The sequence below is a fragment of the Pogoniulus pusillus genome, chromosome 2 (genome assembly GCF_015220805.1).
Source record: "Pogoniulus pusillus isolate bPogPus1 chromosome 2, bPogPus1.pri, whole genome shotgun sequence".
NCBI lineage: Eukaryota > Metazoa > Chordata > Aves > Piciformes > Lybiidae > Pogoniulus > Pogoniulus pusillus.
In genome coordinates, this window is record NC_087265.1 from 47740331 (window position 1) to 47753749 (window position 13419).

Sequence of the window (13419 nt, forward strand, 5' to 3'; positions counted from 1 at the left end):
AGAATTTGTGGAAGCTTCAGCACTGGAAATGTTCAAACCTAGGTTGAGTGGCCTTGAACAAACTTGAGCAACCTGGTTTAGTGGGAGGTGTCCCTGCCTGTGGCAGGGGGGTTGGAACTAGATGATCTTTAAGGTCCTCTTAAGTCCAAATCATTGTATGAACAGATGGAAATGGCTTTGGAAGTATTTGCTTTATTTTGTTCTGGTTATTTGCCTTAGTCTGAAGTGAGGTTTACTTTGATGTGGATCCATTCAGCAACCTCAGTGCATTTCAGCATTAACTGAGCTGCTCTCCCACATGGCCCTCCCTGCTGGTTCTGCCTGTTTGTTGTGCTCTCTCTTGTCTCTGGGTCACTTGTTGAGAATCTTCATTCCCTATTGAAACTCTGCTCAGCCAGGTTTCCATTTCCTCACAACTCCACCTGACAGTGAGTTCATTTACTCAGAGCCACTTACATGTTGTGACATCCATAGCTGGTTTTACTACATGTTCTGGCTCTTGGAAGTCAAAAGCATTGCACAAAGGGCAGTGATAAGATGCTCCACTGTAAAAGTTAATCTAGAATAAACAGAAGATAGGCAGCATTGTTTTTGCATAGCAGAGGAGCTCTGACAGCACTGCAGGAATGCAAGGGATAGCAGCAGGATTTCTAGGAATGCTCAGTTTACAGATGGGCTGGCTGCCTGGGGAGGTGATGGAGTTGCCGTCCCTGGAGGTGTGTATGAGGCTGGAAGAGGCACTTAGTGCCATGGTTTAGTTAATTAGAAGGGTTAGGTGATGACTCTGTGATCATAGAGGTCTTTTCCAACCTGGTTAATTGTGTGACTCTGTGGCTTAGGCAAAGAGAGAGCAGTGTTCATCACAAAGTTCTGGACAGTTCAGAGTGGAGGAACTAAGCAGCTCTAAAAGACAAGAACTTCTCATGGTAGCAGAGATCATTGGAATGGGCTGCCCAGGGAGGTGGTGGAGGCACTGTCCCTGGGGATCTTCAAGAAAAGCCTGGATGAGGCACTTAGTGCCATGGTCTGGTTGATTGGCTAGGGCTGGGTGCTAGGTTGGACTGGCTGATCTTGGAGGTCTCTTCCAACCTGGTTGGTTCTATGATTCTATGACTTAATGTCCAAGCCAACATCAGGCAATAGAGAAACTCTTCACAGCACAAGTTGGCAGACAACTTCAAAGTGCTGTGAAAGGAAGCACCATGAGCTGGTGGTGTGAGGTTAAACACTTCTGGACAAAGATTTGAACAATTCAATCCAGACAATCCCTATCAAGCCTCTCTCTGCCTGTTCTTACTGTACCTCCCCTAATGCACACACAGATAAGTTCTCCCAACACTGAAAACAGATCTCGTGGCAGAGACTTCAGGCTACTTCATTGCCCATTCTTTGTCCTGCTCACGGTGGCATCTTATCACACTCACCTTTGCAAGCATGTTTGTTATACTACAAGATGTACAAAGGCAGGAAAATAAACAGTGGTTCAGTTTGATCTGTGAATTTATTTTTCTAGTGACCTTCTCCTTTCCGTGCCATGGAGAGTGCCCAAATTAGGCTTCAGAGATGGATTAACTACCAGAAGTGTTCCCAGCTCTTTGTAGGAAGTGCCAGTGTGATGATTTGCCCTGAGTTGTGGTGGTTGTTTGGGTTTGCTGTTGTTTTCTCCTCAAAGGAGGTGGTGATGCTTTGCTTCAGGTTCTCCACTTCCGAAGTTTTGAAGGCAAAGGCATAGTGCCATTCACATGGCCTGCAGTAGATCTTCTTAGGGCAGTTGGTTAGGTGGGAGTTATCCTGTCACTTAGAATCATAGAATAGAATCATAGAGTCAACCAGGTTGGAGGAGACCTCCAAGCTCATCCAGCCCAACCTAGCACCCAGCCCTGGCCAAGCAACCAGACCATGGCACTAAGTGCCCCAGCCAGGCTTGGCTTCAACACCTCCAGGGACAGCGACTCCACCACCTCCCTGGGCAGCCCATTCCAATGCCAATCACTCTCTCTGCCAACAACTTCCTCCTAACATCCAGCCTAGACCTCCCCTGGCACAACTTGAGGCTGTGTCCCCTTGTTCTGTTGCTGCTTGCCTGGCAGAAGAGCCCAACCCCACCTGGCTACAGCCTCCCTTCAGGGAGCTGCAGACAGCAATGAGCTCTGCCCTGAGCCTCCTCTTCTGCAGGCTGCACACCCCCAGCTCCCTCAGCCTCTCCTCACAGGGCTCTGCTCCAGGCCCCTCCCCAGCCTTGTTGCCCTTCTCTAACACCTTCCAGCACCTCAACATCTCCCTTGAATTGAGGAGCCCAGAACTGGACACAGCACTCAAGGTGTGTCCTGAGCAGTGCTGAGCACAAGAGCAGAAGAACCTCCCTTGTCCTGCTGCCCACACTGCTCCTGAGCCAGCCCAGGATGCCATTGGCTCTGCTGCCCACCTGGGCACTGCTGCCTCTTCTTCAGCTCCTCTCTTGCAGCACCCCCAGCTCCCTTTCTGCCTGGCTGCTCTCCAGCTATGTGATTCTGCTCAGGATGTGATGGGCAGTGGTAAGGGTTATCCTATTAAGTAGCAGTACTGTGTCTCTTCCTAACATGGCTCTGAACAAGGTTTGTCTTTATCTCCTATCAACGTATACATTTGTGTTGGTGTTCTGTCCTCTATCAATAGCTTGTACACTGATATGCAGAATGTTACTCAACTTTGTAATCTTATAACCAGTGCACCCTGGCAATTATTTACCTGCCTCTGCCTGTTCTTTCTTACTGTGATAGTGGACATTATTACAAGTGCTGCACAGAAAATAGTCCAAAGATATTCAGGCTAGAGAAAGAATGTGTTAATAGTACTGAAGAAAAAACCCTCACCAACAGAACCCCTCACCCTTCTTCATTACTGCTGAACATTCAGTTGATGTAGTTCTTGGAAGATAAATCACCTGCTTCATAAGGAATACTGAGTTTCATAGAGTTCATAGAATCAGCCAGCTTGGAAGAGACCTCCAAGATCATCCAGTCCAACCTAGCACCCAGCCCTGGCCAGTCAACTAAACCATGGCACTAAGTGCCTCATCCAGGCTTTGCTTGAACACCTCCAGGCACAGTGACTCCACCACCTCCCTGGGCAGCCCATTCCAATGCCAATCACTCTCTCTGACAACAACTTCCTCCTAACATCCAGCCTAGACCTCCCCTGGCACAGCTTGAGACTGTGTTCCCTTGTGTTGGTGGTTGCCTTGGAGAAAAGACCAACCCCACCTGGCTACAGCCTCCCTTCAGGTAGTTGTAGACAGCAATGAGCTCTGCCCTGAGCCTCCTCTTCTGCAGGCTGCACACCCCCAGCTCCCTCAGCCTCTCCTCATAGGGTTTGTGTTCCAGGCCCCTCACCAGCTTCATCTCCCTTCTCTGGACATGTTCCAGTACCTCAACATCTCTCTTGAATTGAGGAGCCCAGAACTGGACACAGCACTCAAGGTGTGGCCTGAGCAGTGCTGAGCACAGGGGCAGAAGAACCTCCCTTGTCCTGCTGCCCACACTGCTCCTGAGCCAGCCCAGGATGCCACTGGCTCTGCTGCCCACCTGGGCACACTGCTGGCTCAGTTACTTGTGACTGGCCTACTGAGCAGTTATCTCTCAAGTTTATCACTTAATTTAAGCAAAAGCCTGTTTTCCAGAATTGCTTCAGAGGAGAGGGAAAGAGCAATCACCAGTGGAGAGAGAAGTGATTCTGCCATCCATGGGAGCTGGGCTCTGCCTCAGGTAGCAAGTCTCAACAAGCAAGCAGCAAGGCTTGGGAGCTGAAAAGTCGTGTGCCTAAGACAAGTTGAGGTGTGTGAGCTTTCAGAGGAATGATGTTATGGTGAGACCTAACATGATAGCTGGCTGTGGAATGGGAGTTTCCTGTGTATGCAAGCATTACATACTGTTTTGCAGCATGACCTGGCTGTGTTTTCTTGCTCGTTTATCTCTTGGGGGTTGCAATTGCAGTTGTGTCCAACATATAAGCAGCTGAAGAGAGGTGCCTGTGTTAACAGCAGTGTTAGGACTGCAGAATTCAGGGGCAGGAAGTAAAGTTTCATAATGGTCATCATCTGAAAGAAGTGCTTAGGAAGAACTGAAGAACTCTTCTCCCAGGCAGCAAGCAATAGAACAAGGGGACACAGTCTCAAGCTGTGCCAGGGCAGGTCTAGGCTGGATGTTGTTAGGAAGTTGTTGTCAGAGAGAGTGATTGGCATTGGAATGGGCTGCCCAGGGAGGTGGTGGAGTCACCATCCCTGGAGGTGTTGAAGCCAAGGCTGGCTGAGGCACTTAGTGCCATGGTCTAGTTGACTGGACAGTGCTGGGTGCTAGGTTGGACTGGATGGGCTTGGAGGTCTCTTCCAGCCTGGTTGACTTTATGATTCTAAGAGAGCAATTTCCCCTAATATAAGACCACATGGTGGGAGCAAGGAGCAGGTATGTCCCTCTGCCCAGGCTCAAGGGGTGCAAACTATGTTGCTTTACTCCGTGGAGCAAGTGGAGAACGAGTCCTTGGGAGGAGTATTCCCAGGGAAAATGGTAGGAGAAATCCTGGCGCTAGCAGCTATTGTTCTGCTGGCTCTCGGAGTCGTTCCCAGGCTCTCAGCACTGCAGAAGCTCCTTGGCCTTCTTCCAGGGCAGCTGGTTCTTTGCAGGAGCCCTGCTATCTAGGGCAGTGAATTAAGGCCTTAGTGGTGCTGCACACTGGAAGGTGGTTCATGAAGTGGCTCTGAAGAACAGACATGCAGGCACCTATCCTGGTGGGGCTGATGTGCATTGGCATCTGTGGGCCAACCCAGTCCATGCTCAACCCATGCTGACCCCCCACTCTGTGACCAAACTGGTTGCAGTTAGCTTTGTTTTACATCAGCACCCTGGGCTGTAGTTTTTCACCACCAGCTTTTTATACTTCTGAGAACTGAAAGAGTAGAATGGACAAGGTGATCCTTCAGGGTGTGTTTGCTGATTTTTTTTAACCACAAAATACTACATAGCTCTTCACTTTAAGAAGCTTAGGAAAATTGATAGGATATGGAAGATGGCCACAACAGCCTCAAGCAGCACTACAGCCTGGGGGCAGAGTGCCTGAGAGCAGCCAGGCAGAAAAGAACCTGGGGGTACTGGTAGATAGTAGCTGAAGATGAGGCAGCAGTGTGCCCAAGTGGGCAGCAGAGCCAATGGCATCCTGGGCTGGCTCAGGAGCAGTGTGGGCAGCAGGACAAGGGAGGTTATGCTTGCCCTATACTCAGCACTGCTCTGGTCACCCCTTGAGTGCTGTGTCCAGTTCTGAGCTCCTCAATTTAAGAGAGATGTTGAGATACTGCAACGTGTCCAGAGAAGGGTGGTGGAGCTGGTGAGGGTCCTGGAGCAGAGCCCTGTGAGGAGAGGCTGAGGGAGCTGGGGGTGTGCAGCCTGCAGCAGAGGAGGCTCAGGGCAGACCTCATTGCTGTCTACAGTTCCCTGAAGGGAGGCTGTAGCCAGGTGGGGTTGGGCTTTTCTGCCAGGCACCCAGCAACAGAAGAAGGGGACACAGTCTGAAGCTGTGGCAGGGGAGGTTCAGGCTGGATGTTGTTAGGAAGTTGTTGTCAGAGAGAGTGATTGGCATTGGAATGGGCTGCCCAGGGAGGTGGTGGAGTCGCCGTGCTTGGAGGTGTTGAAGCAAAGCCTGGCTGGGGCACTTAGTGCCATGGTTTAGTTGACTGGCCAGGGCTGGGTGCTAGGTTGGACTGGATGATCTTGGAGGTCTCTTCCACGCTGGTTGATTTTATGATTATGTTATGCTGGCTATCAGATGCAGTGCCATGTGCAAGTAACTTGGGACACAAGAGTTTAGTGGACCTTGAAGAGCAGTGTGCCTGAGCAGTTTGCCTCTCTCATTTAGAACATTCTCTGGAATTTTTGTAAATGCAGTTTGTGAAATTTTGACTTATGGACTACAGAGCCTCTGAAATGGAAAGCTGTTTGGTACCAATAAGGAAGTGCCTGCTCCAACTCTTAGGCACAATTTCTTTATCTCACCTTCTAGCATGGCACATTTAGATATGCAGTGGTTTTTATTGAAGCTTAGTGCACTTTTAGGGTTTAGATGGAAAGTTCTGGTTTACATCATCCATGAGAGCTGGTCTCTTCTCCCCAGTTACTAATGATAGGATAAGAGGAAATGGCCTCAGGTTGCTTCAGGGGAGGTTTAGGTTGGATTTTGGGAGGAAGCTCTTTACTGAACGGGTGGTCAGGCACTGGAACAGGCTGCCCAGAGAGATGCTGGAGTCACCATCCCTGGAGGTGTTTAAGGAAAGAGTGGATGTGGTGCTTGAGGCTATGGTCTGGTGATGAAGAATGCTGGGATGAAGGTTGGATTGGATCATCCTGGTGGTCCTTTCCAAACATAGTGATTCATAGTGATGAGATGCTGTGCTGAGGGGTTTGGTTTGATCAAGGACTTGTCAGTGTGAAACTAATGATTGGACTCAATGAGCTTGAAGGTCTTTTCCAATCTAAGAGATTCTGTGATTTCAGCTGTTACATTTTTTTCTATGAAACACTACATTTTTTGTTTGTTTCTGCCTTACCTTTTGATTCTGCTGTGCCACTGAGAACATGAAAACACCAGGACAAGAGCACGCTGCAAACTGTAGCCTGTTTTTTGTCCCTGCCACCTGCATCTGAGTTTTCATTCTGTGATTATGTAGACTGTGTATTACTTGTATTACTCCATTTTCTTAAACAGCAAAGAGTAATGTGACATAAGACAATGTGATTTGGGTGTCTGTAGTAATAGAATGTTCTTTTCTCATTTTCCTTGCATACAAATACTTTTTAGGTATGGGAAAATTGTATCCACCAAGGCTATTTTGGATAAGACAACAAACAAATGCAAAGGTATGTATGCTTGCCTTTATATTCCACTTACCTGAGAGTCCTAATTGATTATCTGAAGTACATTGATGTGTTTGAAGTGCTTTTAACCAATTAATCTCCCCCCACACCATTCTTATTCCTAAACTGGTCTTACTCTTCCCCCCACGGTAGTTGTATTCAGTGCATTTGTTTGCAGTGGAGCTGGCAGCCTGCCTGTGTTGGTGGTGCAGTCAAGCTGGAGTGAAGCTGACAGGCACAGTGCTGGCTGGCAGTCTGCCTCTGTATGAAAAACCTGGAGCTGAGAGGAGCTTTTCCCTTTTGGCCTGAGGAAAGCAGGGAAGCTTACAGGTGACCATTCAGCTGGCAAAAAAAAAAAGCCCATGCATTGTGCAAATCAACTCCATTGATTGGAGTAGTTGAAAGTTAAATTACATTTTCCCAGTGCTCTCATTGTGCTTCCTTATATGTTACTGAGTGTTTTGGGAGGAAAGAGAGGGCTCCTTTTCACCAAAGTAATTATGTCTGGGGAAAAAAACTAGAACTCCTTTAGCATAATGAAGATGCTGTTTTCCCCTTGGGTCTAACCAGGATTTGCTTTACTACCACTTGTGACTGTTGCTGCTTGCTCTTCTTGTCTGTTTTTGGGCTGTGTTTTCTCAGTAGCCTTTAGGTAAGCCTCTAGGACTGATGAAGGGCTTTGATCTTTGGATCACCTTCTCTCTCTTGGACCATGGAAGTGCTAGAGGGAAGCTAAACTTTCATCCTCAAGAAACAGTGCTGGTTTTGAACACTGTTGATGTGTTCTGGACTTCATATAATCATTGATTCAGTTGGAAAAGACTTTTGAGTGTATGCATTATCTAGCTCTGCCAAGCTCAGTGTTGGAATGGGTTGCCCAGGAAGGTGGTTGAGGCCCCATCTCTGGTGGTATCACAGTATCACCAAGGTTGAAAGAGACCTCACAGATCATCAAGTCCAACCCTTTACCACAGAGCTCAAGGCCAGACCATGGCACCAAGTGCCACGTCCAACCTTGCCTTGAACAGCCCCAGGGGCGGCGACTCCACCACCTCCCCGGGCAGCCCATTCCAGTGTCCAATGACTCTCTCAGTGAAGAACTTTCTCCTCACCTCCAGCCTAAATCTCCCCTGGCACAGCCTGAGGCTGTGTCCTCTTGTTCTGGTGCTGGCTACCTGAGAGAAGAGAGCAACCTCCTCCTGTCCACAACCACCCCTCAGGTAGCTGTAGAGAGCAATAAGGTCACCCCTGAGCCTCCTCTTCTGGTGTTAAAGGCTAAGCTGGATGAGCAGCCTGCTCTAGGGTAGGGTGTCCCTGGGCATGGCAGGGGGGTTGGAACTGGCTGATCCTTGTCTCTTCCAACCCTGACTGATCCTATGCATACATCAGTTCACTGATTCTCATCACTCATGGCAATCACAGTGAGATCATATCCCAGCAAGGCCCATGGTAGGAGAAAATGTGGCAGCAGCCACTGAAAATCAGATGTCAGACTTTTATCCCTACAGTGAAGAAGATAATTTCTAAGCAAAGTGAGGAACTGAAGTCATTGGATTGAGCAGCATTAATAAGCACAAAGCTTGTGAGTGAGCATAAAGCTGATAGGCAGAGGCAGGAGAGGAGAGTTCATCGTTAATAAAGACAGTTTTGGTGCAGGACTTGGAAGCAGGGCAGGGACTTAGCTTCTCATCTGCACTAATTAAAGGAGTGCTGACAGTTCAGAAACTGAAATTTCTGGAAATTCTTTTTCCTAGCTTGTATGCAGGTGCCATCAGCTTGTATTGTGACTAGGAAAGAGGAGATGCCCTTTGCAGTGATATTAACTCATTCAAACCTGTGTCAGCACTTAACTGATTTAGCCTGGACATTCCTCCAGTTCCAGAAGACTTCAGTAGTTCTGTAAATGAGACAGAAATGAATGATTTAAGAGGTTTAAGCTGAACTTCCCCATACAGATTTAAAATCTCACCAGTGAGAAGCAGTAACTTAGAGTCTGCTGAGACAACGTACAGCAAGTTAAGGCTGCAGGGAAGCTTCACTGCACGTCGTGGAAATTGCAGTAGGGACATAAGCAGAATGCAGATACCTAACTGGAACTTAACCAAAAGATTGACAGCATCCCTGGCTCTTGCCAGAAAAACATACCCTGGGATTCACAGTAATGAGCAACTGAATTTATATACCACCTAGAAGATGGCAGAGCCAGCTTTGATTGCAGGTTCCATATCAGTAGGTACCTTTGTCTGTAGTGCACCCTGCACTCTAGTGGTGTTGATAACCCAGGTTGCCACGGGTATGGAAAGCCAGTTTTGCCTTGGCAGCACAAAACTTGATATGAGCTAATTCACTCTGCTTCATGTCAAGATTTAACAGTCCCCAGCACCACATGTTACACAGAACAATATGTGCTTTCTTCAGCTTCTTGGCAGGTTAAATGAGCTTGCAGTGATGTGCAAGGCTGCTCGAGCTTTTGTTCCCAGGTTAAGGACTTGAAAGCTGTTTTAGTTCTGTCCTTACACAACCTTTTTGTCCATACTAAGGACATGCTGGAAGAGAATACTGTTACCTTCTGAAGAAGTAATGCCATTGGCTGCTCTTCTGGGTTTCCTGTTGAATTGTTGGAGGGGTTGGGTGGTTTGTTTGTTTTCTTCTATTTTATTATCTTTTGTTTTCTTTTGTTTTGTTTTGTTTCCTTTTCTTTGTTTTCTTTCTTTTCTTTCTTTTCTTTTCTTTATTTTCTTTGTTTTCTTTTATTTTTTTCCTTTGTTTTATTTTCTTTGTTCCCTTCCCCTCCCTTCCCCTCCCTTCCCCTCCCTTCCCCTCCCTTCCCCTCCCTTCCCCTCCCTTCCCCTCCCTTCCCCTCCCTTCCCCTCCCTTCCCCTCCCTTCCCCTCCCTTCCCCTCCCTTCCCCTCCCTTCCCCTCCCTTCCCCTCCCTTCCCCTCCCTTCCCCTCCCTTCCCCTCCCTTCCCCTCCCTTCCCCTCCCTTCCCCTCCCTTCCCCTCCCTTCCCCTCCCTTCCCCTCCCTTCCCCTCCCTTCCCCTCCCTTCCCCTCCCTTCCCCTCCCTTCCCCTCCCTTCCCCTCCCTTCCCTCTCCCTCTTCTCTTCTCTTCTCTTCTCTTCTCTTCTCTTCTCTTCTCTTCTCTTCTCTTCTCTTCTCTTCTCTTCTCTTCTCTTCTCTTCTCTTCTCTTCCTTTCTCTTTCTCTTTCTCTTTCTCTTTCTCTTTCTCTTTCTCTTTCTCTTTCTCTTTCTCTTTCTCTTTCTCTTTCTCTTTCTCTTTCTCTTTCTCTTTCTCTTTCTCTTTCTCTTTCTCTTTCTCTTTCTCTTTCTCTTTCTCTTTCTCTTTCTCTTTCTCTTTCTCTTTTCTTCCCCCTTTCCCTTCCCCTTTCCTTTTTTCTTTCTTTGTTTTCACTCGGCTTGGACAATGGAGAGGTATTGAATATTTGAGGCAATTTACTGGTAGTAAGGAAGAGAGCTGAAAATGTAAAATGAGGTTTGTGATCACATCTAGAGGAAGCAGCTTCCAAACTCTGCCTTCTGGTGAGGTTTGAACATTTTACTCCAAACTAACTGGCTGAAGGGACATGCCCAGAGAGTGGTGCCACAGCCAGCTGGCAGCTGTCACTATGGTGTTGCCCAAGGATCAGTGCTGGACTCAGTCCTGTACAATATCTTTATTGATGATCTAGACAAGGGGATTGAGTCCAGCATCAGTAGGTTTGCAGATGACACCAAGCTAGGAGCAGTGTGGAGCTGTTGGAGGGTAGCAGAGCCCTACAGAGGGACCTGGCCAGGCTGGATGGGTGGGCAGAGGCCTATGGGATGAGACTGAACAAGGCCAAGTGCAGAGTTCTATACTTTGGCCACAACAACCCCAAGCAGCACTACAGGCTGGGGCCAGAGTGGCTGAGAGCAGCCAGGCAGAGAGGGAGCTGGGGGTGCTGGGAGAGAGGAGCTGAAGCTGAGGCAGCAGTGCCCAGGTGGGCAGCAGAGCCAATGGCATCCTGGGCTGGATCAGGAGCAGTGTGGGCAGCAGGACAAGGGAGGTTATTCTTGACCTGTACTCAGCACTGCTCAGGCCACCCCTTGAGTGCTGTGTCCAGTTCTGGGCTCCTCAGTTCAAGAGAGATGTTGAGATAGTGGAACGTGTCAAGGGCCAAGGGATGTTGCTGTTCTGGTGTCTTGGGATTGATAAGCTCTAAGTTATTGTTCAGAATAAGTCCCCAGTGCAAATATATGGAAATTGTTACAAGTAGCTTTGGATTGACCTTAACATTTCAAAGACTGTGCTACATGGCATAGAAAATGCCTTGAGGACCATCTTTTACTTTCTGGTTGCATCAACAACAATGGGAAATATTCATTTGCCTTCAGTTGAGATGAGTTCTTACTCACTTCTTAGGTTTGCCTCTTATGCACCTGCAGTGAAGCAACTGATTCACCAAAATTTGGGTTAGCATGCAGTAGGTGGGCATGTTTTCAGCAAATGGCTTCTTACTTAGAGCCTGCTTTCTGATTTATTCAAGTTTACTTTAAAAAGATGAACAGGTGATGAAATAAACTGATGGCAGCACATCTGCACAGAGCAAAGCTTGGTAGCAGTTTGGACAAAGCCTGATAATGAGTGGACCTGGAAACAGATTTATTCTCCTAGGGGAGGTCCCTACCACTTCAGGGTTGAAGGGATTTGGAATGCATTTTGGTTTGGGACATCATGAAAAAGTTGGAAGTTCAGATGGGCCCTCTCCATCAGTGAGAAAACTCTGTCAGTACTAGTAGCATATGTGTTCAGCATCTTTGTGATGCCACGGACAGAGGCACTGAGTGCAGCCTCAGCAAGTTTGCTGCCCACACCAAGCTGTGTGCTGCAGCAGGCAGGCTGGAGGGCAGGGACCCATCCAAAGGGACCTGGGCAGGCTGCAGAGGTGGGCACAAGCCAAGCTCAGGAGGTTCAACAAGACCAAGTGCAAGGTCCTGCAGCTGGGTCGAGGCAATGCCAAGCACCAATCCAGGCTGGGCAGTGAGTGGCTGGAGAGCAGCCCTGAGGAGAGGGACTTGGGGGTGCTGGGGGACGAGAAGCTCAACAGGAGCCAGCAGTGTGCACTTGCAGCCCAGAAAGCCAAGCAGAGCCTGGGCTGCAGCAGCAGAAGTGTGGCCAGCAGGGCCAGGGAGGGGATTCTGCCCCTCTGCTCTGCTCTGCTGAGACCCCACCTGGAGTACTGCATCCAGTTCTGGAGCCCCCATTACAAGAGGGCTGTGGAGATGCTGGAGAGTGTCCAGAGCAGGGCCAGGATGATGCTGAGAGAGCTGGAGCAGCTCTGCTGTGAGCACAGCCTGAAAGAGTTGGGGCTGTGCAGGCTGGAGCAGAGGAGGCTCCCAGGTGACCTTCTGGTGGCCTTTCAGGATCTGAAGGGGGCTACAAAAAGCTGGGGAGCAACTTTTGAGGCTGTGAGGGAGTGCCAGGAGTGGGGGGAATGGAGCAAAGCTGGAGGTGAGGAGAGTGAGTGGAGGTGAGGAGGAAGTTGTTGAGCATGAGAGTGGTGAGAGGCTGGAATGGGTTGCCCAGGGAGGTGGTTGAGGCCCCATGGCTGGAGGTGTTTGAGGCCAGGCTGGCTGAGGCTGTGTGCAGCCTGCTCTAGGGTAGGGTGTCCCTGGGCATGGCAGGGGGGTTGGCACTGGCTGCTCCTTGTGGTCCCTTCCAACCCTGACTGATTCTATGATTCTGTGTCTTGGGTTATAAGCTGGTTGCTGTGTCAATAACAAAATATGCTTTCTGTTTCAGGTTATGGTTTTGTTGACTTTGACAGCCCAGCAGCTGCTCAGAAGGCAGTTTCTGCTTTAAAGGCCAGTGGTGTCCAAGCACAGATGGCAAAGGTGAGTTAAAATAGCTGGCTGATGCTTGCAGTGGGTTGTGAAGATGAACAAGCTTGTACTCTGCTCTACGGTAGGGTGTGTGTGCCCATGGCAGGGGAATTGGAACTGGCTGCTCCTTGTGGTCCCTTCCAACCCTGACTGATTCTGTGCTTCTATCTTAGTGGAGCCCTGCAATATGACTTTCCAAGTTGCACACTCTACAGGGAGCACAGTCCTCAAACCACATATTAATAACAAAATAGGAGCTTTCAACTGTCACATCTCAACTAATGGAACTTTAAAAGTGTAGTATGGTAAAGTCTCAAAACTGATCTGGTTGAATTTATCAATCTGTACATGATAGTTTTTTTCCCACTGGCTTTATGATAAAAAACAGAGATGAGCAAAAAAAGGTGAAGAATTAAAGCAGGCTTAATGCTGTACAGACAGCATGTTAATTCCTCAAACAAGGCAGCAGCTGAAATACATTCACAGCACAAGTATAAAAGCTTTTCAATGTTGCTTGCTTGTTGCTGAGGTTAGCAGCCTTGTAATTTGGGAATGTTTTTGTAAGCAAAATTTAACCTCATCACTCTGTCTCCAGCCTTTCTGGTATGTTTTCAGTAAAACTTAAACCTAAGCATTCATGAAAGATGCATTGGAGTTTGTAGCCAGCTCTTTGGCAACCT

The 13419-nt window shown here is 48.4% G+C and overlaps 1 protein-coding gene across 3 annotated transcripts in view; it reads left to right on the plus strand.

Annotated features, from left to right (window-relative positions):
* Positions 1-13419, plus strand: part of RBMS1 (RNA binding motif single stranded interacting protein 1) — a 205834-nt gene that overhangs the window by 139514 nt on the left and 52901 nt on the right. For all 3 annotated transcript variants that reach the window (XM_064164280.1, XM_064164291.1, XM_064164303.1), the window contains exons 3-4: positions 6823-6881; positions 12660-12751. In XM_064164280.1, coding sequence (XP_064020350.1) covers positions 6823-6881; positions 12660-12751 — 151 coding nt within the window. The remainder of the gene's footprint in view (positions 1-6822; positions 6882-12659; positions 12752-13419) is intronic.